Source organism: Opisthocomus hoazin, chromosome 15, assembly GCF_030867145.1.
Source record: "Opisthocomus hoazin isolate bOpiHoa1 chromosome 15, bOpiHoa1.hap1, whole genome shotgun sequence".
Taxonomy (NCBI): Eukaryota; Metazoa; Chordata; class Aves; order Opisthocomiformes; family Opisthocomidae; genus Opisthocomus; species Opisthocomus hoazin.
The window spans coordinates 24,335,290-24,362,316 of NC_134428.1; the positions used below are offsets into that span (position 1 = coordinate 24,335,290).

The following is a 27,027-nucleotide window of genomic DNA, read 5'->3' on the forward strand; positions in this document are numbered from 1 at the left end:
TGGGTGGGATGGGGAGAAACACGATTTGGCATGTACAGCGATGCTGAGGTGAGGGGCAGAATTGCCGAGCGTGGTTTGGGGGCCTGTCGCCTCCCTCCTAGCCCTCACTCCACCCTTGAGAGGCTGTTGTATTGCCTGATGCAAGCTGGGGAGATGCTTTCTCTTTGGATCTTCTCCTGTGGAAGGAGGACAGGCAGAGCAAGGCAGGCACGAAGTGTCCTGCTGTGTGCCCTCCCTTCTCCCCCCTCCTTTGCTTACAACAGCTTGCCCCTTTTTTTTTTTTTTGAAGGGGGTTTCCAGAAGCAGCCGGAGCCTGGGAAGTCCCTGGCAAGGCGGCTGTTGTCGGAGAGGCAGGGTAGAGATGGGAAGGTGCGAAAGGAGCTGATGGCTCGTGGAGGCCAGAGACCAAAACCACCTGCTGCTCGCAGGCGTGGGAAGGAAGGGGAAAATGGATCCATGCTGAAAGCGCTCGGAGAGTTTTGCTCTTTGCAGCAGGGCTGTGCCGGCAGGGTCTTCCCAGCTGAGCTCTAAGGTAAACGAATGTGCAATTCTGTTTTTAATAGCAGCCTGCACTGTTCACTTGTGGATTAGGTGATGCTTGAATTCTCGTAACTGCCAGCCCTCGGAGACATTTTCAGGTCTGGGACCTTTTTCTCCACTTCAAGTGATGGGCAGACCAAGTTGTAAAACCCTTCCGGAGGAGGAAGGTGTGAAGGAACACAGGACCCGGCCCTGAACACTGAGGAAGAGAACAGTTGTGGGGGTCTTACCCTGTGCTCTGCTGCCCAGACCCCTCTCTCATTGGGGTTTCTGTAGAGGCATCGTTGTGTAGTTCTGCTGTGCCGGTTGAAGAGACTTGTTCCACAGATTCCCACCCGTTGAACCTGCCTGTCACTGGCGAATTGCAGTCTCTAATGCGGTAATTCATGGGACGGGGAGGCCTGGGGAAATTACCTTTTGAGATTGGAAGGTTTTCCATCCTCGTCTTGCTCTGTGTGTTTGTTCTTTGTGGCAGGAATTGACATCTTGTAAATACAGAGAGTCTTTGAGGTCTTGTTGGAAGTTCTGTTCCAGGTAAATAGCCGGTCCCAAAGCTCTTGACAACAAATGTTCGTTATTTGCTCCCTTCACTCTCCTAAATCATTGTTAAGTGACCTTTTTGGATGATTACTATCATCAGACTCCATATGTAGAGGTTTAAGTAATTAGATACCACCCTTCCCAATTTCAGCCAGGCTCTGTGGAGTGCTTTGAAATAAAAGCTATTATTTAAATACAGTTTATTGAAATAAAAGCTATTATTTATATCTAGTTTATCTTCCTTCTCCTTATGTGTTGTTTAGTAGTAGTAGTTTCTTTCCCCAGATACAGAGCTATGGGAGGTTCATGCTACTTCCTCCTAATCTGAAATCTAAAGCCTTCTCAGGGGGGTTTGGCTTCCTGTAGGTTCCTGGCTCTCCCCGGTGTCCTTCCTCCTCTCTCTTTCTCACTGCCGTCTCCCCTGCTTTCCCCCTGCTCTTCCCCCAGTTACATTAAAAAGCTCCCAGTAGCTTTCAGCTTGCCTAGTCAGGATTATAGTACAGCTTCGAATGCTTTTTCACCCCTGAAAGGTTTTATTTCAGCGCTCAGTGGTGGTTACCAAGTCTGCACAGCAAAGGCAGTGCGTTAGGCTGTCCTCTTAGCAAGCTGCGTGCCCCTCGTTTAACTCCGCGTGAAGGAGCTGCGTAAGCGACACAGACGTGCATTTGGTCCTGAACAAAGCACTTTTGCTGTGGGAAGATAAATTCATAGCCAGCAGTGATAGTTTAAGGGAAATGCTAACAAGAACTGAGCAGGAGAGGAGCTGTGTCCCAGTCTGCTGCTTGCCCAGAGCTGGTCTGGGGCAGGGGGATCTTCTCAGGGCATCCTCCAGCTCCAGGCTGTGGTTTTGAGCAGTCTGGGTGTTATGGAGAAGCTTTTTAGCAGTGCCACAGCCCAGCCTTTTCTATTTGCTCTCACGTTATTTCAGACAAAGAGGCAATGGGGAGATAAGCGCTTAGAAAGCCTCCAAAGCAACCACCCCAAAGTGGCGATAAAACAGAAAAGGATTAAGAACAGGCTACTTTGTTGTGTGTTTGTGTGTGGCTGTAGGGCTGCACGATGAAAAGGGGGTGCTCGGTTTCACCCTGGCTCTTTGCTCAGTGCTACCATGTTGTTGCTTCTGTGTTGCAAAACTTTGCAGGGGAATTTATCAATTGAAAACTTACTTGATTCATTTCTCTGATAATAATGAAAAGACCGTGCGTGTTTTGCCCCTGCTTCTTTTCAGTAGTACAACCTCAGCCTGCCAGCATCCAGCACAGGGCCTTTTTTGAATGCCTTGTTGGGTCAAAGGTGCAGTTGATATATGGCTCCAGGCAGATTTTTTGTGTGTGTGCAAGGCGTAGTTTGGTTTTCATGCAAAGCTCTGAGCTCTTGGTTCATTTCTTCTTGTGGTTTGGGCTTTAAGTAAAAGTTAAGACTTCTTTTAATGGGGGGAGAGAGAAAGCCATATGACCGGAAAGTTTTGGATTTCACATCTTTAAATCTTTACAGAGCATGAAGAATGGGATTCTCTCATTCTCCTACCATGACAGGCTGAGCCTGGACCGGGGGAAAGGAACTGAGGTGACAGGGCACTGTGGATAGACCAAATCGTTTCAGATGGGCCACTCTTGTGTTGCATGCCTGGGTCGTGTTTATTGGTAGCATGTGGGTTTGAACAAGGGACGCGTTCAGTCCGGGGTGGGGAGAGGAGGCTGGGAGGGGAGGGAGAAGGTGGAGGGGGGGAGTTAATGGAAAAGTACAGTAAAGCACCTTCCGAGGTGAGAATAAGTAGTGAAGGGCTATTAGGAGTTGATGACAATTTACATGTATTACTTATGTAAAGATCAGCTCGCAGCAGGTAGAGGAGCGTGCTCCCATGTGAGCTGTCAAAGGCTCGGGAGGGAGCATGGGAGTCGCTGAGGCTGGTTTTTTTTTTCAATCTGCAATGGAGCGTGTATGCAGAAGAATGGCAAAGTGCTTCAGGTGGAACAGAGGAGACTGGCCTGGGCTGAAACCACCCAAATCCGGGTGAAAAGTCTGGGCAGTGAGCAGCCACAGGGGTGATGGGCAAGGTGATGGGGTTTTATGTTGGGCTTGGAGACTTGGAGGTGTGCAGAGCTGTGCTGGGAGTCTGCGGGGGATATCCCTGAATTAGGAGCCCGGCCGTGGCATCACTTCGTTCCTGTCTGATGCCGGAAAGGACAGCTATGGGAAAACATCAGCTTCTGTCTCCTGGTCAGCAAAGTGCATCCTGAACTCGGAAAAAGCGTCCTTCTCAGTTATGCCCTTGTTTTGTGAGGTGATACCAGCAAGTGAGAGTCATTCTGAGGGGTTTGGCCTGCTAAAGGGGCTGGAAGGAGTGGGTGACTCTGGGTCAGGCCCCACGTTATCCCGCTCCATCCTGGGGGAATCCAGTGTGGACTCCTCAGTGCAGTATGTGCCCAGGCTGGAGGTAGCTCGGGTGCTGGTGGAGGCAAGCTGCCTGGCAGGTAGGAATACAGGAGTTTGTGCCGTTCTTGAGGAGAAAATAAACCCTGATCTGACTGGAGACACTGATGATGTGTTGCCCAGAGTTTGCAAATCCAGGAGTCAGGTTTGCTGAGGAGGAAAGCAGCTTCTCCTGAGTGAGATGCAGAATCTTGCAGCGCTGTTGATGCTGGAGCGGCTGCCTGCTTGCCGGTTAACAGCGGTGCTTGGCAGCTCATCATTCCAGCATCCCTTTGGGTAAGACCCTTCTCTCTTTGCTGCCGGAGATGAGAACGACCCAGGGCTGGCATGAACCTTGCAGACCGCCACGAGCACAGCTTCGCAGAGCGTTTGGGTGCAGTGCCATTGCTCAGGTAGCCTCAGTGCCTTGGACCCCATGGCATGGCTGAAAGCAGCGTGCTGCGTAGGTGGGTCCCCCCACCATCGGCTGACTTACTAACTGGTGAGTTCTGGTTCACATAACAGAACTGCTCTGCCACCCTCTTGCCAGGAAGAAGCTACAGGACAAAGAAGAGAAGCGATTAACCTTACCCTGTTCCCTGGCAGTGCTGCGAGCATGCCAGCCGGTGCCCGAGGTGGAAGCAAACTTGTTTGACCATGTTTACTTGGAGGGAGTGGGAAGATGAAGAGTGGAAAATCCCCAAATACGAGGCCAAAGGGAGAGAGGTTTCAGAACAGGGGTTAAGGAAGAGGAAGAAAAGCACAGGCTTTGGGGGCAAAGGGACTTTTTCCTCGCTCTGACTAAACCAAGATCAAGGGGAGGTTCCTGGAGAAGGGAGCAGGGTCTGTGCTACAGTCAGTTTAGGGATACAGTTTCTCAAAAGGGGTTTGGGGAGAGGAAGGAATGACAAGGTGACAAATAACTTCCCCTTTTTCCCTCTGGATCTGTGCATCTCCTGTGTTGCTGAAATCCTTTGCAGAATCTGTCTTGTGTCTGGTAGGATGGGAACCACTGCCTGCACGGTGAAGCCTCTTGAAGGCTTAGCTGGTGCCTTGGGACAGTAGGTCTGGACGATTTGGTGGTGAGGTTTGAGCGGCATGTGCTGCCTTAGGGATGTGCCCTTCAAAGGTGCTCCAAAAGATGCTGGAGATGCATGGTACGAGGCAGTGGCTCAGCTTGGGGAGTGTCCAGGAGAGGGAGCTGGATCTGGGATGGAGTGGCAAGTGACAGAATCACAGAATGGTGGAAGTTGGAAAGGACCTCTGTGGGTCACCCAGCCCAACCCCCTGCCCAAGCAGGGTCACCCAGAGCAGCCTGCACAGCACCGCGGCCAGGCGGGTCTGGAATATCTCCAGAGAAGGAGACTCCACAACCTCCCTGGGCAGCCTGGGCCAGGGCTCCGTCACCCTCAGAGGCAAGAAGTTCTTCCTTGGGTTCAGCTGGAGCTTCCTCTGCTCCAGTTTGTGCCCGTTGCCCCTTGTCCTGTCGCTGGGCACCACATCCGGGGAACGCTGCATGTGTCAGAGCGATGAACACCGCTTGGCGGACGTGGGCCCCGATGGCTTGCGAGGGTGGTGGGTCGCAACGTGGATGGGGTTTGGGTTCAATGAGTTCTTCATCGAATTAGGGTGGTGGCCGATGGGATTTGGTTGTGAAATGGTAACATGTGAAATATGAAGTGCAGCGTCTTGTGAGAAATCGATGCTCTGGGGGAAAACCACTTTGGAGCCCAAGCTGGGCAGGCTTTCGATGTGCTGGTCGTGCCAGCCTATAATGCAGTCTTTGCTGCTTTCAGACTTAAAAAGGCTGTACAGTATTTTGTGCGTACAATGTGTACTTTTCTGCAATTGCTATAGTTTGTTTTTCCTAATTTACCCTTTCCTTGTTTGTCTTGCATACTGTGCAGGGGTCTAATTTAGATTTTTTTTTTTTAGGAAAAAAACCTGCTTAGCAGTTATGGGTTGGGGCAGCAATTTCTGTAGCATTTAGAGGTGAATTTGATTAGCACTTTTGGAAAACTGTGCAGCAATTTGCAGTGCTAATCAAGGGAAATCAAGCCGTGGAGTTTTAAGCCGGAGTTGGTCTTTATTTCTTTTTATTTTAAAAACCAGAAATGAAGATATTAAGTTGGCTGAGGCTCGGAAGCATTGTATTTCTGCCAGTTTCGTGTGTTGGGCTTTCTGATTACGCAGTTGTGCCGAGCAGAGTGTTGGTAGAAAAACATGAATGCTCTAAAGTATAAACCACTTAATTTGCGGTCCAAAGCTGATTCTTTAGTGCTGCGATCATTTTTTTTCTCTTGTCCCTCCTTGTCCATAATTGAGTAAAATATTCTGCATGTCTTTTATTAGTTTGTAAAATCCTTCACTGTGTATAAAAGCTGGATGGGAAGAGATCCAACCAATCAAACTCCCAACTTTATTGTGTTAGCGCTGTGATTCAGGATCTGGTGAAATCAATGGGAACCCTCCCAGTGACCTCAGATATGCGTTGGATTGCGACTTTCAGTGGTTTTTCAAATGAGGACAAAATAGATGCCGTGTGCACAGAGACGGAGTAAGTGCTAAGTGGATTAACTGAAATCCACTGGAGACCTTTGTGCTTGCCTGGGGGGCACGGGACATTTATTTTCATTCCCTGGGGCTGCAGACTTTTGATTGTGGAACTTCAAAGCAATGGGAATTTGGGCCTGAACTCGGGGTATGGTTTCACATAGACTTTCCGCCAGCGTTCCCAGTGAGAGGCACCAACCAGATGAACACCAGAATTCTTGTTTGCAGAATGACAGTATTCAGATAAGGAAAGAAACAGATTTGATCATTAACTAAGGAGAATTGGGGGGGAAACAAATCGGCCTTTTGCAAGACCTCTGGTATTGCTGCATGTGACGTGGCTGGTGTTTGGATAATGTTTGAAAGATGGGCGAGTTAGCTGCTGGGAGCAAAATGTATGGAGCCTAATCAGGAAATGTTGGCCTTCATCATTTTTTTTCTGAGAAATGGAGATTGCTGCAGTTACGAACTGCAAATTGGTAACTGGAGGAGATTCCTAAAATATGAGATAATCCCTAGAAGCTGACCAACTTTCTCTGTAGAACATCAAATTCTAGGTCTATAATCTGTAATTAAATTGCTTATGTGCTGTTAAAAAAAGCATCTGGCTGTTCTAAGATTGTGCAGTGCAAGAGCGTAGGCACTATAAACGAGAGAGCTGTAGTGACATGTAAAAAGTAGCAATTTAGAGGACGAGAAAATATTAAGACTTTATATTTCCAACCTACCAGGATGTGAGAGGATCCAGGTCAGCCCGTAGCACAACTACCATCTTTTGCAGTTGCGATGAATAACCATGAGCCATTGTGCTGCCAAAAGAATTAAGGTGTCCTTTGAAAGCCTCGTTAATGGGGCGTATGGGTTCAAGCTCTCTCATTAACAATATTTTGAAATATTAAGCTTTTTCAATATAAGGAAATAATTCCAGTACTTGATGGATGCGGAGACAGCGTTATGTAAAAATGGAGATACGTTGTTCTCTCAAGTGAAGGCGTAACTTTGCAGGCACGATCTGCTGTCAGGCTGCTGTGGGTTATGTGCACTTTACATTGTAAATCACCATCAGCAACAAAACCCGTGCTGGAGCAGGTGTCTGTTGACACTGCAGAGTGTTCTGTGGCACTGGAATCGGAGGGATCAGCAAGCACGGCTGCATCTGTGCTGCTGCAGCGCCGAGCAGAGCCGCGTGTGCTCCGCGGGCTGCTGCGGCTGCGCTCCCCGGGATCTGTGCGGGAGCCGAGGGCTTCTCGGCGTCTCCTTTCCAAATGCTTTCTGTAGAAAGGAAATTCCGTCTGAAAGTCTTGAAATTAATGCATTGCTTTCTCTCAGTGTGATTAAGCGTTGCTCCTCATCTGCATGAGGTGATGGATAGCGTATGTGGCTAACCTAGGGTCACGCAGAGTCTGACCAAGCAGGGCTGAGCCTCCTCTTTCTGCACTGGGTCAGCTCCCTCGTACTGGGAGCTTCTCCCAGAAGAGTTTGCCTGAAGCAAGTGGCACGTCCCTTATGGCTGCTGTTGAGAAGATTATCTCAGAACAGACTCTGTCGTTTCCTGGTGTGAAGGCAGAGATGGTGTTTAGAGAATTCCTTTGCCTTCTGCGTCGCGGTTAATAGAAAGGACTGAGATGAGGATGTATGAATAAATTCCTTCTCAAGGCATGACTATAGTTCTGTAACTCTGGACTCAAAGTATGTACTTCAGCTTGGATTATGTCTAATACTGTTTTTTTTCCACTCTCCTTGGTTTCCTCTAGTTGTGGCCTTCCTGGTGGCGTATCATCAAAACAAGCAGCTAATAGGAGAGAAGGGGCTGCTCCCTTGTAAACTGTACTTGCAGAATGTCAAGAAGTATTTCAAAGGGAAGGTAAACATGGATGCTCTGAGCTATGCACCAACAATCATCTGGTTTCTGGACTGGTCAGACATGGACCGCACCTTGGACTACCTCTCCCTCTTTGGCCTGGCAACTTCAACCTTCGTGTTGATAACTGGATGTGCGAACATGGTCCTCATGGCTGTCCTGTGGGTGCTCTACCTCTCGTTGGTCAATGTTGGACAGATCTGGTAGGTTAACAATCTCTCTGCTTTGTTTTTCTCTGTAAGCTGTTGCTGTTCGTTGTACACATTGGCTTTCTATAACCGGTTGAGGTTGGTAATCTGGTAAGGAGCAATATAGGAATGTGAGATAAGGAAAGCATTTGGCAGAAATGAGTTATGGGCAAGCCCCTTGCTCTCTCTCTTACCTTGGATATCTGCACTGATTTCTGTTGTCCCCTGTGAGAGCAAATTGACTGCATAACGTGCCATGCTACACCTTGTCCCTGCTGTGGAGTACTTCCCCTCGTGGCTGTCACAAAGGAATTTCCCTAATAATTACCTTTGAGATGGTTTCTCCATTTTCAATTCTATCCAAAAGAAAGCTGGAACGCTGAAGGTAAGTGCATAAAGCTGTAGGGAAATAATAAAGGAGAACAGTGACTGTCTGCGTATTGCCTTGCTGCAGGGAAAGGCTGTGGTGCAAAGGGAGAGGCTTTACGTGGTCCTCACGCTTGTTAAGGCCCCAAGTACATTGGTTAAAAGAAGATGGGCCTGTAGCAACCCAAATTTCCTTAGTTCACCTCTTCAGGTACCTCTCTGCCTGTAGCAGAGATGACGTGGTAACTTTGAGGAGGTGAAGGGCTATGACATGAAGAGGTGCCCAAGTGGACATGATACAGCTGTGTCACTGGGATGTTCTTCCCAAATCTTCTGGCTCTACAGCACATGACAGGGCACCTTCACTATAGCTGGGCTCAGTGAATTTAATTTCAAGGATCTGCCTGTGCTTGGGCAGCCCTGTGTCTTGTCCTGTTCCATTCGTTCCTGTCCTACTCTGGATGGTATGTAAGTGGGTGAAGGAGAACAGCTTCAGTGTTCTGAAAAACTCTATTCTCTGAGCTCTTAACTCAGCGTGAACTTATGACTGTGAAAGAAAGCCACGAAATATGAAAAATAACGTGGTGGATAGTTTCCCTTTGCCCATTTCCAAATTATTCCTGAATTGCCTCTCTCTTTTTCTAGATGTTTCATGTTACAGGGCAAGAATTCAAGCATCATCCCGCTCTCGTTTCCAGAGATGCAGGAACCTGTGTCATTGTAGCAGCGAAATCTGGATGTGTTCCTTAACTTCATTCTCTTTGCGTTTCTGTTTGGGGGGAGGAGGGGAACCCTAACAACCTCCCCCTCAGGCTGCAGAGCTTTTGTAGCTGAAAGCTGGACCTGCAGTGACTCCTGAGGCTGAAGGCTTCATCTTGCTTGCTCTTGAAGTAGTGGGCTAACAAAGACAGTAGCATGACAGGGTTTCTTTGTTAGTGCCCACGAGGCACTCTGGAGTCCTGGTACTATGGTGGTAGTGGTGCTGTAATATCATTATAGTTTTGATTTTAAAAAAAGCTAGCTGGAACGTGTCCTCTGTGTCTCATTGGGCAGTCACGTTCTGTGCTGGTCCTCTGCTCCCCGTTGCTTTTGCTGGTGCAGGCAGACTGTAGGCAGAGGTGTGACATCTTCTCTGCCGGAGGGGTGACAGCCCTGCAGAACTCTGGAGTTTTTCCCAAAGAAATCCACTTGTGGCTGGTTTGTCATCTTTCAAGTCTTTAAGGGAGAGGTGAAGGGTGGGGGATAGAGAGTGGAGCCTGTTTCTCTTGCTGCACCGAACCACCACCGGTGTCCAGCAGACCGTGTCCAAACCCCTCTTTGTGAGTGGGGTCAGAAGCTCACGGCCGAGCGCTGGGTCTCTGCAGCTCTGCAGACAATGAGCTGGCCAGCAGGAATGCAAGCGGAGCCCGCAGCTTGCCTCTTGTGGATGCTGTGGTTGGAAGGAATTGACTCTTGGTATTTGAGATAAGGCTGTATTTTTTCCTCCTTTGCTGCTTCACGTTTGGAGCTCAAAAGTTGCTCTGGCACAAGCAGGTGATTCCTGGTGTGCAGCAACAGCACACTGAGGGAATGGGTCAGGTCCTTCTGGGGAAGGAGAGAGAGAGAAAAGAGGGGGGGGATAGGAGGCGTTGCCTCAACTTCAGCTCTTCTTAATTGTGGCATTGACTATATTAAACAGGAAATTAGGTGGTTGAAGTAAAGGGGTGAGGGAGACGAATCAAAGCAACCCAGCAGTACAGTTCATTCAGCTGTGGTTACATTTTTCATTAGATCCTCCGAAATGGGTCACTGCATGGTCAAAACCAGATTATTATTGTGCATGCAGTGTGACGCTCAGTTCCTGGAGAAGGGGACGCTGGGTCCCTAGGTGCTTGCAGTGCGAGTAAACACGGGGAAGGAGCGAAGGGGGGAGTGAACTGATTTCTCCCTGTGCTTCAGGGAGTTGTGGTGGCATGAGGGAGGAGCTGAGAGGACCTGAAATCTCTTGAATTGTGCTGCTGATCGTGGGTGGCTGGGTGCCAGCATTGGCCTTAACACGGAGGTGGGCTTTAAACTCCCCTTTCACACTGGTTTGTGGGTGGGGTTAGGTGGCCTGTTAACTTTGTCTTACTCTCAACTTTGGGCAAATTGCAGGTGTTGATGAGTTCTGATTCTTCTCCAAAGCATCTGCTGAAGACCACAGTGACTTCTTGTGAAGGGGGAAAGGACAATGTTGTCGAGCATTCCTGATCAGAGTTATGAGATGGCTCAGCAAAGAGATGTCCGAAATGAGGAAGAAATTCCTCCTGTGGCCACATTGTTTTGTAGTTACTGTATGGTCTATTCTTCATGTTCCTGTGCAGCTGGAAGGAATGGACTCCTGTGAGCCAGAACTGCTGGGCTGGGCATGGACCCGGGGGCTGACCCAATCCAGCAAAGTCCTTTGCAGTAGTTGCCTGGGAAGCCAGTTCAAGGAAGATAGGGGGTGATAAGGAGGAATAGAGTTCTCTTTAGGCCAGTGAGGAACAATTTATTCCTTTTATCGCCGTTTCTTTTTCTATTTTAATTTTAAATGTTTTTATTTGTTTTGGGCTGGAGTCTCCAGATACCAAGCGCTGCTGAAGGAGCGAGTCTTTCAACTGCCGTCCAGCTGGCGTGGGCTCAGAGTCAGAGGAAGCTTTAGAAGACCAAACAGTCTCCTTTGAAGGGCAGGACGCGTCGCCTGCCCGCCCCGGTACTGCAGATCTCCGCCTGTGAGCTGGGGAATACGCTGTGTGTCTGGGGACAGCAGAGCCTGCGGTGACAGCATAGGAGGGGACCAGCCGAAGGGCTTGGAGGGTGTGACAACCCGCAGGAAAGCTGCTTCTGGAACAGGCTGATGTGAACTCTTTGTGATGGATTTTGCAGGCTAAGGATTACTTTGGCAACCTGAAATCCTGAGAACCGGGGCCGGGATGTTGTCCTGGCCCTGAATTCTTGACTTTGTCAGTTTGCTGTTGGCTCTGCCAACGTGCGAGTCAGCGGTCTGAAACAAGATGTACTTGGGCGCGTCTCAGAGCTAGGCTGGCTTTCAGAGAACAGCATACTGATCTCGGTACCTGCGAAAAGTGGGGCTGACATTGCCTTCGCCAGATCTGAATGTGGAATGCACAGGGAAGCTTTGGTAATTCTGGGCGCTCGATTCCCAAAACGTCTGTGGTATTCGGGGTCTGCTCAGACTGAAGCTGGAGGTGTTCTCCGAGTCATGGGGCAAGCGTAGAATGGTGCAGCGCTTGCATCACAAGCTCGGTGTGTCTGTCTTAAAATACTGCATTTTTTTTTTTTCCCCTCTGCCATTTTGAACTTTTGCTTTTGAAGTAGAGGGAGACTGTCAAGAATCTAAAAATCTGTCAGTGCAGAAGAATATTTAATATCTGACCCGTAGGCTGGGTGAAGTGCTTAATCACTTTGTTAATTTTAGCCTGGATTTTTCTTGTAATTTCTGCAGACTATTCTTAATTTCAGTAAAATAATAATAGCGTTCCCAGTTTGAGTAGAATAGAAGCTATTTAATGAAGCTAAGGATGCTTAGAAAGATTTTGTGGGAATTCCTCATACTTTAGCGTCCGTTTTGCAGACGACGAGTCCTGCTCGTGTAGGTTCAGTCTTTGGAAGGAGAGTGCAGCTCCACAGGTCCAACAGGAACGGCTTTGCCTTTCACCCCGCTTCCTCCCTCCTGAATATCTATAGAGTGGATGGTGGTACATTTAAACACAAATGGGAAAAGCTGCCCCTTTGTTTAAAAATACTTGTTGTAGGTGACCTCGTGAAACCTCCATTTGTGGTTTCATTCGCCGTGGTTTCTGCTGGGGCAGATGCCTGCAGGGATGGACCATCAGTGGTAGAGGTCCTTTGTCAGGACGAGCTCTCCGGGAGAGAGAAATCGTTTTTGTACCAGAATAACTAATGCGCTTCTGAAGTGAATTCATAACTCTGGAATAAAATTGCTTTTATCCCCCAGTAAGGTGTCTCCAGAGAGCTATTACATTTTCTTATATAAACAAACTCTAAAACTATTCTGCCACTGATCTTCTGTTTCTTCTTCTGTTGTTTCCTCACTGAACCACCCTCCCAGCCCCGCATTTTCAAATGGCATCTGAAAACCCTTTCCCTTGGCTATTGTGTTGTTTCATTTTACAAAGCGTATTGCCCACTGTTGGAGAGTACAGTTTGTAAGACACTTGATACAAAAGCTAGATTTGTGTTTTTCTAAATCCTATTGCCATTTTTTCCTTTCATGACTAAGACTCTGGTAGAGTTACAGCAGCTCAAGGGAATAGGTTAAACAAGCCAATAAATAAAACGTTATAGCATGAGGTGGCTGCAGCGTTCTTTTCAGTGTGTTCTTCCCTAGTGGAAAATGTTGGTGGAGCTGCTGCTAACAGGTATTTAGGGTAAAATAAGACAAAGCAGCACACCTTTTTTCCTGCCAGGAACATGAAACCGAGTGGTGCTTTTCCACCGTGCAGCCCCAGAGGTTGCAGGCGAGTGTCCGTTGAGTTGTGCTCATGTGCCCTTCGGTGGCTGCATGCCCAGCTGGTTTCCAAGATGTTTTTTCATATTTAGCTGATTGAAAGTAATATTAATGGCTTTTAACTTTAATATTAAAGACTTACTGAAGGGACAGGTATGCTGCAGCATGAAAGCATGTCTCCGAGGCTTGTAATTTAATTGCGATTAAATTACCATCCTCAGAAGTCCGTTTACAATAGAGAAAGAAGAAAGGCTTTGTATGTCATGGAGGTTTTGTGGTTTATATGTCTCATTAAAAACCACTTGACCTATGTAGGACTTCAATCAGAGTCTTCTCTGTGCTGGCAGATGAGCTGGTGAATGGTTCAGGCTGAGCTCCATTAAATGCTGGGGGGCTGATGAGATGCTCAGGGCTGTGTTTTTGCTCTCAGGGAGGGCGTGAGTAACCATTAAATGGACCTCTTCCCTACTTTTTTCCCCTCTTATATTCTACAGCTTTGCCTTTTCAGTGTAAAGCACTTGGGGTTTTGTCTGGTGTCATCCCACCCAGTAAAGGTTACAAACAGATCTCGTCGGAGTTTCTTATTCTGTCTTGTAAAACAGCCAGCGTATGAGTTGTGGGCTGGGTTTGGCAAGTCGTCACCCCCGTTTTGGAGTGTGGTGGTTTGTGACCCTCTTACGGAGATCCGTCCTGGTCTGACATGCAAAATACAGAAGAAAGAATCGCCCGTTGAGCTTCCAGCAGACCAGAGCCGGATCAAGGGTGAATGAACGTATCCACACGGGTGCATTTGAGCTAATGCACATTTTATTAAGTAGCGTGGGTAATTCAGTAAGGCTTTTTTGACTGCCCCTGAGCAGCAAACATTGAAAGATCGGGAGCTGTGCAAGTAGGGAACAGGGACTTCTGTGTGCTGGGTTTCATCAGCATGCTTGGGAAGTGCACGGAGACCTCGCTGTACGGTGAGGAATGGATGTGCTGGGCTGTACGTAAGTGTGGGACCTTGGCAAGGTCTCTCCATCGGTGTATCCTGCTTTGTCTGCCTGTCTGGAAGTAATACGAGCTTGTACTGAGGGACTGTAAGGCTTAATTGATATCAGCTTTACAGATATTAAAGTTTGAAGTGCAAGGAAAAATTAATGTTGTAGCTGAATGCAGTGTACAATTTTTTTGTGTTTAAAAAAAAATAGGTTTTTAGGTGAATCACATTAACAGATATCACCTTGATGCGTGTGCTAAAGTGGAGTCATGTGAAGGCTGCTAGGGGCTTTGCAAATAACCCTCTTGCAAAGAACTCTTTTTGCTACCTGGGTTTATTTTTCTAGCTCTCCAAAATATCCCAATGACAACAACAACAAGGAAACTTAGAATATCTTCTTGCTTTATCTGGCCCTGGCCTTGGCAATAACCCTCAGGAATTCCTTTGTTATTGTGGATCGCAGCCTTGCATCCCTTTGCTCCGAACTCCACTCCCTCTTTCCCCAGAAAGAAAAGATTATCTCTGGAAACATAAACCAAAAGCTGAGCGATCTCAGGGGGTCATCCTTCCTGCGGAGGAAGCTGCTTTTTGGCACTTCCTACCCGCACAGAGGAGAAGCTGCGTATCGGTTTCAAAGAATGCTCTGAGCAGTTGATATGACATATTAATGAAAACAGAGATTAATACCATGTGACACTGTTGCCTTGCAGTACAACTGGGAACTAATGAGGCTAATGAGAACCATATTTTTGTTTGGGAGGTTAAAATTTAATCATGGCTGATGTCAGAAATGAATCGTTTAGCGTCTCCCCCCCCCCCCCCCAGTGTGTGTAAGGTTTCCCCTCGCACGGCTTTTGGTTTGGCCGCAGCCCTGGAGAGGGGCCAGCGACTCGCCTGGCGTTTGGCATGGTTGGGAAGGACGAGGGTGACGCCTTAGTCCCCGAGACCTGCAGCTGGGTGCTCTGCAGCAGGGGGTTCCTTGTCTTGGTTGAGGTAAGTGCAGGTGGCGGTGGGTTGTGTGCTGTTAATTTAGCCTGGCCTTTTTGAAGGGGCAAGTAGGAGCACAGAACGCAGTCGCTGTACGGTGTCCAAGGGGGTTGGAGTGTGCTCCTGGCCACATCTGCTCCAAAACCCGTGCATCAGTCTGAGAGGGTGCGGTGGACTGAAGGGGCAGGTGGAGATGAACCCGATTAAGAAGCTGGGTCCGGCTGTGACATGAATTTGAGGAGATCTGCATGAGCTGTCAGTAGAAGAGGGGCTGCCAGAAGCCATAAGGGCTGTCAAGGGCTGCTTCGGTGGGGTCTCGGGCTGCACCCGGTCTGGTCGTTGCCTGCTGCCGTGAATGTGTTCCTGGAGAAGATCTGACCCGTGGCGAGGCTCACTTGCCATTGAAGCACGATGTGAAAAACAAGGCTTTGGTAGAATGGTGTGCCGGGTTTTTTGAGCAGCTGCAGCATGGAGTTTGCAACATTACTGCTGAGGCTACTGATTTTGTAGCCAGTAGTGCCTCTAAGATTAATGTCATCTGAATAAAGTGAATGCTGGTAGGAACCTAAATAGGTTTAAAAAGGGGGAAACTAAAGAGGAATTTAAATGTTTTACCTTGATTGGTTCCACGTATTGTTTTGACTTACTGTAATTACTGACTTCGCTTAATAATAGCACCTTTAAAGGATTTTTTTTAATTTAAATCTGCTGTAAGATAGCCAGAGGTCTATAAAAACTAATTTACCATATGTAGAAGAAATCATGTCTTTGTCTGCAGCAGAAAACAGCGTTGTGCCGAGGGTCCCCTTAGGGTGCGTGCGGGGGCTGTGGCGTTGGGTCCGCACCGCAGCGGGTGCTCGGGTGCCGACCGGTGCTGCTCCCGTGAGCATCCCGTTGCCAGCCAGCTCCCCCTGCCCCAGCTCCAGCTGTTAAATGTGCGCTGTGGGATTGCCCGCGGAGTCCTGGCTCGTACCCTTTCGTCGCTCTAATCCCGGTAATCGCTGCTGTCTCCGTTCCAGGACTGTTACCTGTGCGCAGCGCTGGGAAGGCGCAGAGCAGCAGTGCTGCGGGTCTGCCGCTTGGCTTTGCAGACGCCGGAGAAGATGGCGTGACGGCGTAGAGCACAGGGCTTGGATAGCACGGCGAACGGCAGCAACAGGCCCCTAGTGATACTCTTTCACCTCCTTCCTGCTCCCCCTGCCCCTAACTTGATTTCGTGAGAAGACCGTGTTAAAACATCAGCGGGAACGGGGTGAAGCCGCAGCGCGGGGAGCTGGGTGCTTTATGGGCAGTTAACAACTCCCCGCTGCTCCCTTTGCTCACACTGTCTCTGGCTTCCAGTCGCTTCTGCAAGTCACGGCCAATGAGAAAATGAGAGCAGAGAAATTATCGGAAGATTATGTGGTTAGTGGCGTGGCTGCGCAGTGTCTGAGGTGCCACAGGCCTTTGCCAGAGACCGAGACAAATATTTTTTAATTACTTATTATCTGGCACATCTAATTGCCAGCTGTATCCAGTATGTAGACTTGGGTATTGATTCCACAGCTGAAAGATTTAGGAAAAGAATGAATAATGGTTTTTTCATGATTTTTTTTTTCTTTTTTTTTTAACTGTGACTTGCCAAATAGCTTCATGCACCCAGCCTGGTCCAGCACACGTTCATGTTGTTTAACTCATCTGACTTCTCCAGCAGCTGTGGTTGGAAAGAATGTGAATACAGTGACTGGTAGAGCCGAAAAGCAGTTGGGGGTTAGGGAAGGGTCCAAGCCGTGGTGGGAGCAATGTTCACTGACTTCCCTAAGGGTTTCATCCAGAAATTTATTCTTGAGAGCCGTGTTCGCTACCAGTGGTGCCGGCTCATCACTGGGCTGGGGTTGCTGCGCACCCGGAATGATTTGCAGGGCTGAGCCGTGTTACTGGAGAAATGTTCCAGCTCTGTCTGGGTAAGCAGCAGCTCTGTCCTGGAGGAGGGGGGCAAGCAACTGCAAAAACACACAGGCTCTCCTGGGGGAAGGGTCTGGGGTGGGAAGTGATGGGAACTTGCAGAGAGCAACTCATGTCTTTATGGACTTGGTGTGGAGGAAATGAAATGGCCGTGCATTCGCTGAACCCCACAGCCTTGCTGAAGAGTTCTGCGTTTAATGGGGAATCACACTCCGTCTGCAGAGTGGTTGGTGGGGGGGGGCCAACCTTCGGAGAGGGAATAAATGTAGTGAAATGGTTCCTTTTTTTTTTTTTTTTAAAAAAAAAAAGGAACCATTTAAAAAAAAAAAAAGAACTCAAGGAATGGACTTACTGAAATGCCATTTTCCTGGGAGTTTACCTGCCAGCGTGCTGGCAGCAGAAATACAAAGCCATTCTGCTGCTGTCCTGGAAAAGCAGGACCGCAGCGCCCGTTCCGTGCACCCACACCCCCCAGCACGCCGCACTGGGGCTGACCCCTTGTTCTAGGCCTCGAACGTCTTCAAGCCGATGCCGACCCCTTTATTTCCTATCAGTATCTGTTTCCACTTGCACTGCACACGCTTTTGTTGGTTTGTTTCTGCCTAGGGAATGGCCCTGCAGGGCTCCGGGGCGGAGGAGCTGCGGTGCTGCTGCGGTTGCCTTCCTGCTGCCAGCTCCCGTCCTCGCCTGTCCCGCCTTGGGCTCACCGTCCGGCTTGAGGAGCGGCTCGGAGTCGCGTTCCCGAGGCTGCCATTTCAGCGTCGGGTTTGGGCACTGGAAGGATTTAACCAAAGCGAACCTCGCTTGAGTTTGGCAGATTCTGCAGTCGCGTCAGCCAGGGCTCGGAGTAGTTTTTAGCTTTGGAAACGAGCACAGACAGAACGTTTGGCTTCGCTGGGTGGTTCCCGTTTGGTCTCTTACCCAAGCCTGGTTCCCTGCCTTGGAAGGGGAAGGTGAAGCGGTGCTCGGCGGCTTGCCGCGGGCAGAGCCGTGCGGCGGTGCCCGACCGCGCCGGATGGGCTTGGTGCGAGCGCCCGGCGTGGCGGCCGTCCCGTCCCGCGGCTGCTGCGTGGCTCCGGCTCTGCTCAGGCACCTTTCCCAGCACCGTCTGCAAAGCGAGGAGTAAACCTCATCCTCCAGCGCTCCTTTTTTAATGTTTTCCCTGTTCCTTCCATTTAAATGTGGATGTTGTAATTACAGAGCGCAGAATCCCAGTTTTTAGAGATCTGTGACCACAATAAAGTGAATCCAGAAACCAGACGAGTGGTTTCATTTACTACCATTCTAGCTTATTTCCTCCCCCCACCACCGCTGTGCAATACTAAAGGCTTGGCAGCAACCGAAACCAGCTGTCAGAAATGTTTCTTGCCCCCACGCTTTTAAGTTAATGATGTTCTGAAATTAATGGTGCACTGGACTAATTCTGTCACCTCATTCTGATGGGCTCGCGGGCTCTTGCGAGTGGCGTTTGCCAACTGGCCGCTTCGTTTTGAGGCAGCGCGGAGGAAGCAGATCCCCGGGTGCCAGGTACTGTAGAGCTACGGACATGAAAAAGATGTTTTTCTGTCCTGACGTGTTTATGGCTTTAACTTGGTTGGTATCTCGTGGTTCACCAAACACGCTTTCAGGCACATGAAGGAGTGACTTTTAGGAGCGTCGTGTGCGAGACAGCAGCAGATGAGGTTTTGCGCTTCTCGGAGCTGGGGAGGTGTCAGCCAGCATCTCGTGTCGGCCCCACGCCGGGCAGAGAGGAGGCCCCAGCCTCGGTGGCGGTGCAGAAAGTGACCTGTGGCGGTGAAAAGCTGGAGGAGCTGAGTTTGATTAGCTCAGAGGAAGGAAAACTGGGAAAGGAGCAAAAGACCTTCAAGCATGTGAAAGCAGCAGAGGGGATGGAAAGTAGCTGTTCTCCGTGTTTACTGTCTCCGCCTGGACAGGACAAGAAGCTGTTGGTTTACGTGGTGGAAAGGAAGAGAAGTGTTAAACGTAAGGAAAAGCCTTCAAAGATAGGTATGGAGGAACGCTGGGCTGAAGATGTGGAGGGGGAGGTGGAGTCCCCATCCCTGCTCAGGCGCCTGTCCGAGGCGATTCTCACACAGGCAGTCCAGGCTGGTGAGTTTTCCACATTTTCTATACTTCCGTGGCTTAGCCTTTTTTATCCTCCCCAGTGCAGTGCATGGATTGATGGTGGGCAGCTGATCCGGCTTTCCCTGCCGCTGAAATTGTGGAAGGAAGCTCTTCACTCTGTCTGCGGCCACTCCTGCCTCCTGGGGAGTGGTCCTCTGCTTCCTCCGCACCCTGCCTGGGGACCGGCAGGGAGACCCGGGGGGGTCAATGTGTCACCTTTCCATCCTTCCCAGAGAAGGGATACCTCATGGTCTAGCTTCTACTGCTTTCCGTTGTGGAGAGGTGCTGCTGGGAAACCTCGTTACAACAGAGTTTGGAGCCGTGTCCTGATGGAGAAAAGAAAGTGTGTCTGTACTACCCAAATCCCTTTCCCCCCATCCCAAGTTTTACAGCCTGGAGAAGAAGAGAGATTCATACTGGGGATGAAAGTTGACATCTGGGTTCACTTTCCATAGAGGATGTTCTCCGTGGAGAGCAGTGGGAGAAGCTGTTAACACCAGCTGCAGATCAGGGATGCAGCAGGGAATTAGCCTGCCTGTGGAAGTCGGTTTGGTTAGAAGGAGCTTGCGGTGGTGGGCACTGCCGGGATGTGAATGGTGGGTAGGACTGGTTTTTTTCTATTTTTGGATCATAAATACAGATGTATTTTCCTAGTAAGCATCAATAGATGTAAAGATAAGAGTTCCTGTCTGTGTTCTAATACTATTTCTTAATAGGCTCTATTTAGATTTTTCTCACGTTTTACAGACTGGTAAGAGGCGTGCCCGCCCCAGACAGCGCTTGCATTAAATAATCTGTGTAGCCGTGGGGCAGGCGAGGGGGGAAGGAGTGTAAATTTGTTTGGCCTATCTGCTGCTCCTCCTCTTCGAGCAAACAGAAGCCATCATCCCCCATACTTCGCACACAGCAAAGACCAGATGTGATGCAGAGAAGGCGGTGTTTTCTGCTGGGCCGGGCTGGGAGCTCGCTGTTCCTCCGCGCAGCGGTGCCCGCGCGTGGCTGGGAGGCGCGGGAGGCTCTTGCAGACCCCGCTCGGCTCCACGCTGCCTCCACCACGGGCACGGACGGCCAGAAGTGTTTGCATCAGCAGCGATGTAGTTTAACATAGTTTAATCTGTGTTTTGCTATCATTTTTTTGCTTTCCAGGAATGTACTTGAGCTAGAATTAATCAGCGTGACAATGTGGTGAAAACAATTTAACCCAAATATTCGACGATGTTTATGATTCCCAGCTGATACTCACGGTCTTTCCAAGTGCGCCATGAAGTTTGCCTCTAATGACAAGGCATGGCTAATTACATTATTCTCCAGCCAGAGAACAGAAATGACATCACGTTTTAATTTGATTTAGAAAATCTGAATGGAATATACTTTGAATTTGCAAAATTCCTGGGTTTGACAATGTGCAGATCGAAAGTTGCGCTGTTGAAATTTGCCAAAAAACCCCAAACCCGCAAAATCAAATCCATGTTTTTACTTCTCATTATCTGTCAGTAATGTTTCAAATGCCAAGGCAGGAAGCAAGAAGAATAATCAATTTTTTTAAGAAATGCTTCTGTTTACTCCATATAAGCAAGGAAGAGGACCTTGAAAAGGAAAAATGATAATTAGATCCCAAACTACAACTGCAGTCTGCGGGAATCGGGTACCTGCCTGTTTGTACCTATTAAAAAAAAAAAAAAATCCTTGCAAGAAGCCCTGCTGCTTTTATGTATCTGGAGTGGGCCATTTGGTTTGGTTTCCTTGGCATTTGTATCGCAGGCTTCTTCAGAGAAATAAATTCACAAGTGTTTGCCTGTCATCACATGACAAGTTATGGAGCCTAGATTGATGTAATCAGCAACAGGCACACGTCAGAAAACTTAATGTGGTTCAGAAGAATACAATATTTTATTAATTCCTCATTTGGTGTGTGTCTCTGTGTGTGTGTTTTAAATGAGCCTCAGGGGGTTCTTAACTTCTGCCAAGAAATAAGAATAATTCGTACAAGTTTATGTTTAACTGCAGCACAACTGTGGTGGAGAATAGCGAAGTTAGGTTGCCGTTAATGACAGATATCTTTATAAAGAGCCACTTTTATTAAGAAAGCTAAAACTTGTTGTGCGTTTTAAAGTTATCGCTCGCTCTGTGTCAGTAGCCCTGTATGAATTTGTTGTTAAATATGTAGTAAAATATTTAGATTGATGGATTGTGGAACTGTTCAAACTGCATGTGTATGAGCATGAAATCTGCACACCTATTCAGGGCAGGCTGAGTAAGAGCAAAATCTCTAAAAGCCTGGGGTGTTTTTTTGTTCTGGAGTTCTGGGGTTGGGGTTGTTATCTCTTTTTTTTTTTTGTTAGTGTAATGCAATGTGCTGCAGGTACAAAGAATGAAGCCCTGAGGTGGGATTGGAGCCATAACGGGAGTAAACCCAAGCTTTCTGTTGAAGAACAGCAGCTTAAACCTTGTTAACCTTTGGGTTTTACTTTTAATCGGAACTGGTAGTCTTACAGAAAATCACTATGTTGTAGCTAAGGCTAAAGGTAATTTTGATGAGAAGACCAGTTAAAAAAGCAAGTTAAGTGATGCCCCAGGCTGTGGCAAAGATTCACGTGAAAATGATACAGTAAGTGAGTATCGCTTTTCCTGAGACGCTGAGGACCGGTGAGCACCTAGTACACAGCACTCAGCTAGCAGATGGCGCGGTGCGAGACTTGTCCGTGTTCAGAAGGGAAAAAACCCCAATGAACAGTCCACCAGCGAGGGGTAACGTCTTGCTTTTCAGCAGCGTGGGCTTCGTCAGCGCAGGAGTGTGTGTTAAGCTTTGTGGTTTTAACGTCTTCAGTTGTTGCCTGCTGCCTGGGAAGTGCTGAGCGTGCTCTGGAAACCGTAACTGAATAGTCTGGCCGTGGAACCTGGTTCAGCTGCACTACCAGGCAGATGGCTGGCCCCGAGGGGTTCCCAGGTCGCAGAGAGGGTGAGGAGCAGCCCTTCGTGAAGCCCAGTGTCTGCTGTGCTCTGGGGCTGTGCTGTCTCTTCTGAGGGTGCTGCTTTATCATCTTCATTGGAAGAAGGGTGGCCAGTTGCTTGGAGTGCTAACTAACAGCTTAATTTGCCCAGAAACAAGTGAATTTGCTCTTCTTGTATTTCCAGGTAGCAGCAATGTACCATTTAGGGCCTTAGACTTGCATGTTACGTTGTTCAGACATGTTTCCATACTCCTTGGCAGATGTGTTTTGAAGCTGAAAACCCATGAAGTCTGAAATAAAAGTAGTATGAAACATAGGTTCCTACAGCTGGTCAACTGAGATTTTAATTTTTTTGCTTTTTCTTCATTTTGTTTTGCAGGTATTCCTTTGGTAAGTGAATAAAAATGAGAAAAAATCGGCAGTAATAATTTACTGGTGCATTTGTGGGTATGTAGCTTTTACATTACTCTAGCTTGCCTTCTCTCTCTTTCTCTGTCAACTGTTGAAGTATCAATTGACTCTCTTCTCTGCCTTTCACCGAGTTTCTTTCTGCCTGTATGCCCTTAAGGAAAGGAAAGCTGATGTGAATTCTGTATATTGAGATCGAAGGAGACTTGGTGGAGGGGTTGTGTAAGTACCAGCAGCATCGTTTGGCGATTGGCAGTGAAGACGGAAAAGGGGATTCGCATTGCTGAGCTGTCCCTAGGCAGTCACAAACAGAAATCCAGTTATTCTCGTGGAAGGCACAAGAATAGTTGTGTCTGTGTTACGGACGCTTGCAGGAGCCATGACCGAGGATGCCTCCCCTTCTCCTTCAGGGAACTGCATCCGTCTCCTCCTTCACCGCTGGGTCGCTGTGACCGGTTGTGCGTGGCCGTGCTGCTTTGGTGGGGGGGGGATCGTCGAGGGGGTGCTTCGCCAGGCGGAGGGGTGTGGAGAACGGTTTCTGCCCCGGTGTGTTTGAGGCAATGCTTCCAAATCGGCTGTGGATGTTTTAACCAGCTGGACTGTACAAGGTGAGTCCACGCTTTTGTTGGGGTTGGTTAGGACACCCATCTTGGTCTTAACTGAAGTTAACTCGTCTTCTGTAGAAGTTTTCCACTCTCGCTGCCGGGTGTAGAGAAACTGGTTTTCGCAAGTGGTGTTTTATCTTTCTTTGGCCTTTCTTCGTGTCCCAACTGGACGGCCACCCTATGAGGATTACTGAAGTCCTTTGTACGCAGTAGGGTCTCTCCCTTCCTTGTTTTTGGCTTAAGGGCTACTTCTGACAAAGATGAATGAGATGTAAATCTTGAGTTACTTTTGTTAGAATACAGGAAAACCACAATATTTTTGTTATAATATAGCTGAAACAACAACATTGTCATCCATTGCTGTAGAAGTACATTAAATATTGCTGAGGTCTGGAAGCCTTATTCTTTGGTAGCATCTACTTCAAAGCAAGATCTTTAAAAAAAAAAAAAAAAAAAAATTCCTGGAGAGATCTTTGTAAATGCTGACTGTTTCCTGTTCCCCTCCAGGAAATGTGCTTTTTTTGATACATCTTAGGATGGATTTTGGTAGCCTCTATTAAAACTGCAGGCTGTCCCTATGAATTTTAAAGAACTCCAGAGCCTGGAAATAACAACAAGCTGTTAGGCCAAACGGGATCAACTGGTATTGCCACAGGTTTTGCTCTTTGCTCTTACTCCTGTCAGGTAACAGTTATTAAAAACACTCCTCACTTCAGGGAATGAACTGCGAAACAGCCGTGCGAGAGCTTTCCCAGCGCAAGGCACCGGCCGCGATGGGCTGTTCATCTTTGGAAGGTGAAGAGGTGCTCCGCAGGGCGGATCTTGGAGCGGGCGCCAGCCCGGGGGTTAGCGCGGTTCTGAAATTCGCTGAGCTGTGATAGCTCCTCGGCTTTATTTATCGTTGTTTGGGTGTAAATGTGGCTTTAGATGTAGCGCGGCGTGTTGCAGTGAGTGGGCAGCCGTTCTGCGTCGGGTCCCTCCCCGTGGATAGGCACAGCTCCGGCGTGCGAGGTTCCCCGCCGGCAGGCTGGGTGTCCCCTTTCCTCCCGGCTTTGGGCAGTGCCATGCTCTGGGTGCTGAGCGTGGGCTGTGCCCTGGTGGGACTGCTCATTGGCCAGGGTATGCTGGGTTGCTTTGGTCCTTCCTACCTGAGCTGAGGCTGCCGGGAGTCTTGGGATGGATGGGTGGATGGGTGGGCTACCTGTCCTTGGTGGACCACACCTACAGGTCCAGCAGCCAGGCTGCTCCAGGAGAGCTGAGCTTCTGTGGCAACTTCACCCTCAGCCTAAATTTCCTCCTTGAGCTTTGCAATTCCAAGGGCTTTCCTCCATGGCCCTCGCTGTTCCAGGCCTTTTCGAGGTACCTCGGTGACCTGTGCATGCCACCATGAGCCATCTGGTCTCTCCCAGCACCCTTGGTCCTGGTGGCTCAGCTCCAGAAACAGCAGGTCTCCCTCTCTCTGAAGGTTGCAGCTGTGGTGCTGGGACTAGAAAGAACAAGCAAGGTCAATTTCTTATTTTGTCTTCCCTTAAAATTAAGGATATTTTTTCTCCCGGCTGAAAATGAAACCAAAGCTGCTTGAACAGATTTGTGGTGTTGACAGCTTTGCTGTTTCTGGCCCTTTCCGAGCAAGGGTACGCTCTCCTAGGGCGGTAGTTCCTGATGATGCTTCTGTCTGAGATACCTCCAAAGACTTTTTTTTTTTCTAGTGGAAGCCTGATTTAGTATAGTGGTTTATTATCTCTGCTCTGAGAGAGGCTTTGAAAAAGGTGATGCTCTTTTACACACTTTCTTGTCCTCTTTCTTCTGTTCTGCCTTATTGTGTTAAGTAGCCCGAGGTATTCAGAAGACAATTTGACGGTGCAGTGTATGTTCTGAGATACTGGTCGAAGGAGACGACAGTGGAGAGCTAAGCAGAGCTGCAGAACGGCTGCGAAGATCGAGTTGTACCAACCAGCCACATCTCTCTGTAGGGTAAAAATCCAGGTGCGGTGTGGGAGGATGATGCAACTTTTCAGGGAGATTCTGACTCTGCATCGTCACCTCCACGGCCATCAGATCCCTTTCGGAGCAGCAGTTTGGATTCCCAGCAAGGAGCCTGCAGAAAAGCCAGAACTGCATCTGGTCACCTTTTGGCTATGGATGGGATCACTGAGCAGGGAGGACTGAGGAGCAGCTGAGCTGATTTGACTCCTGATGCACAAAAGTGTCCTGTTTGGAGCCAAAGCAAATGTTTCCTTGGGGATTGTTCCAGAGAGCCTTGCTCCTGCACTCTTTGCAGGCCAACGGTATGGCTAGAATTAGAAGCATATTTTAAAAGTAAAAGAGCTTTTTTTCCTCTTACAATAAACTTTCTCGTTAATTTTGGTGTTGAGAAAAGACAGTCACTGCAGGTTGAATTAAACTCCTATTTTTTTTCCATTATTTGTAAACATGGAATAAGCAAATAATTTAGTTCATACCCATGCCTGCCCCCAAATTTTATATTGCACCTATTATCTCAGAATTTAAGATGAAGTGTGTTTTGATTAGAAGTAGAATAAAAAGTTGAGAGCCGAGTGTACGTAATTCTCCATTACTTGTTAAATCCTCACGCTTTACTTCAATGCAAATTGTTCCAAGGAGGATTTTGTTTTAAAAGGTCTTCAGGGATCTTGAATTTTAGATGTGCATTGACATAAAATGAAATGTTAGAGTGCACAGCTGGGGTTCTGGCTTTTGCTGTACGAGATTGAGATGTTTCTCCTTCGTGAGTGCACATTTCCAGGGAAAGGGAGAAGGTTTCGTATCAGTTGCACTGCGCTCGTGAGCAGCGCTGCGATCGCGGGAGGAGAGGAAGTTGAGAAGACCAAGGTCAGAACTTCGCTAGTGCAGCTCCAAAGCTTAGTGTAGAAGTGTGCTGAGGTGGGGCTGTGTCTGGGCTGCGCTGTGCCCCGAGCTAGCCCGTTGGTTCCTGCAGACCCATCCGCGGTGTCTGCGTTGCGGGTGTGAGCTTGCCCGAGCGCAGGAGAAGTCGCAGGCAGAGGTTTGCAGCTCCTGAGTGCCACGCTAGCGCCCGGTGGCACTTGTGACTGCGGTAGCTCGCTGTGCAGACGGCGTGTGGGAGAGACGCCGGCAGCAGGACGTGGAGGACGGGTTGGTCTGTGTTATTCCCGGAGAACTTTGTTCCGTTCCCAGCAGGAGAGCACGGAGCCGCGGCGCGAGCGTCCCGACAAGCCCCTGGGAATCGCTGCGGGGTTGAACACCCAGATGGCCATGGGCTGCTATTTATTCATCCTCCCCCCGTGCCGAGATGGGAGGGACGGGGCTGCTTACCGACTGTTCCTGTTCCTGGCTAATATTGTGATCTGCTGTTCCTATTTCTCGTGTAAGAGTGGGAAACTTTTCTCTCTGTCTTATTAAATCTATTTTTCAAGCTGTCACTTAACCAGGTCTAGTGACAGAGTCGGATGTTTATGTGGCCCTGGACACTTGAACTCTGGTGTTTTCAATCACAACAGCACCTTTTGCCAGCCGTTGTGAATTAAATACTCCTCGTGACCTTTTACCCTCGCCGCTCTTAAATTCATGCTTTAAAAACAGCTTAATGAGGGGTTTACTGGCCCAATTGGAAGTTTTTATTAAAACCTATTAGTGTGCTAGAGTAGCCTGCCTGAAGGAAACGATTAGCCCAGAGCAACTAAACTCGGAGCTGGCCCCTAGCCACACCAGGTTCTCACTAAACTGTTTCCAGACCCACGTTAACCCTAACACTGCAGCTTGCATGGTATTCATATCCTCTGCTTTAATTTATAGCTTGTCTGATTCCCTCCCCAGCCTTTCTCCATGTTCACGAAAGCATTTTGTTTTAATGTAATTAGAGCTGCATTAAAGGGCAACGTGCCTTCGTTCAGGCCTGACTCGTTTGAGGACCTCAATTAAGTGGAAGTGTTGCCCCCAAGGCCTCTGCTGCTGCTGCCCGAGGAAGGAGCTGCCCTGCAGACGAGCTGCGGAGCCCGCGTGGACCAAACCACGGTGCTCCCAGCGTCCTGGTTAAGCTTCCCGTGAGGAGCATCCCAGCGTCGCGTTGGTGGAACG

General features: G+C 48.7%; 1 protein-coding gene across 4 annotated transcripts in view; it reads left to right on the forward strand.

Annotated features, from left to right (window-relative positions):
- The window catches only part of LMF1 (lipase maturation factor 1), a 218,012-nt gene that overhangs the window by 3,356 nt on the left and 187,629 nt on the right, over positions 1–27,027 (forward strand). For 3 of the 4 annotated variants that reach the window (XR_012765657.1, XM_075436993.1, XM_075436994.1), the window contains exon 1: positions 7,999–8,109. Coding sequence is in view for 3 of the 4 variants with exons in the window: in XM_075436993.1 (XP_075293108.1) it covers positions 8,094–8,109 (16 nt within the window). In the remaining variant the exon portion in view is untranslated. Of the gene's footprint in view, positions 1–7,799; positions 8,110–22,316; positions 22,328–27,027 lie in introns of those variants that run through there. The other variant, XM_075436995.1, reaches the window with a different exon arrangement.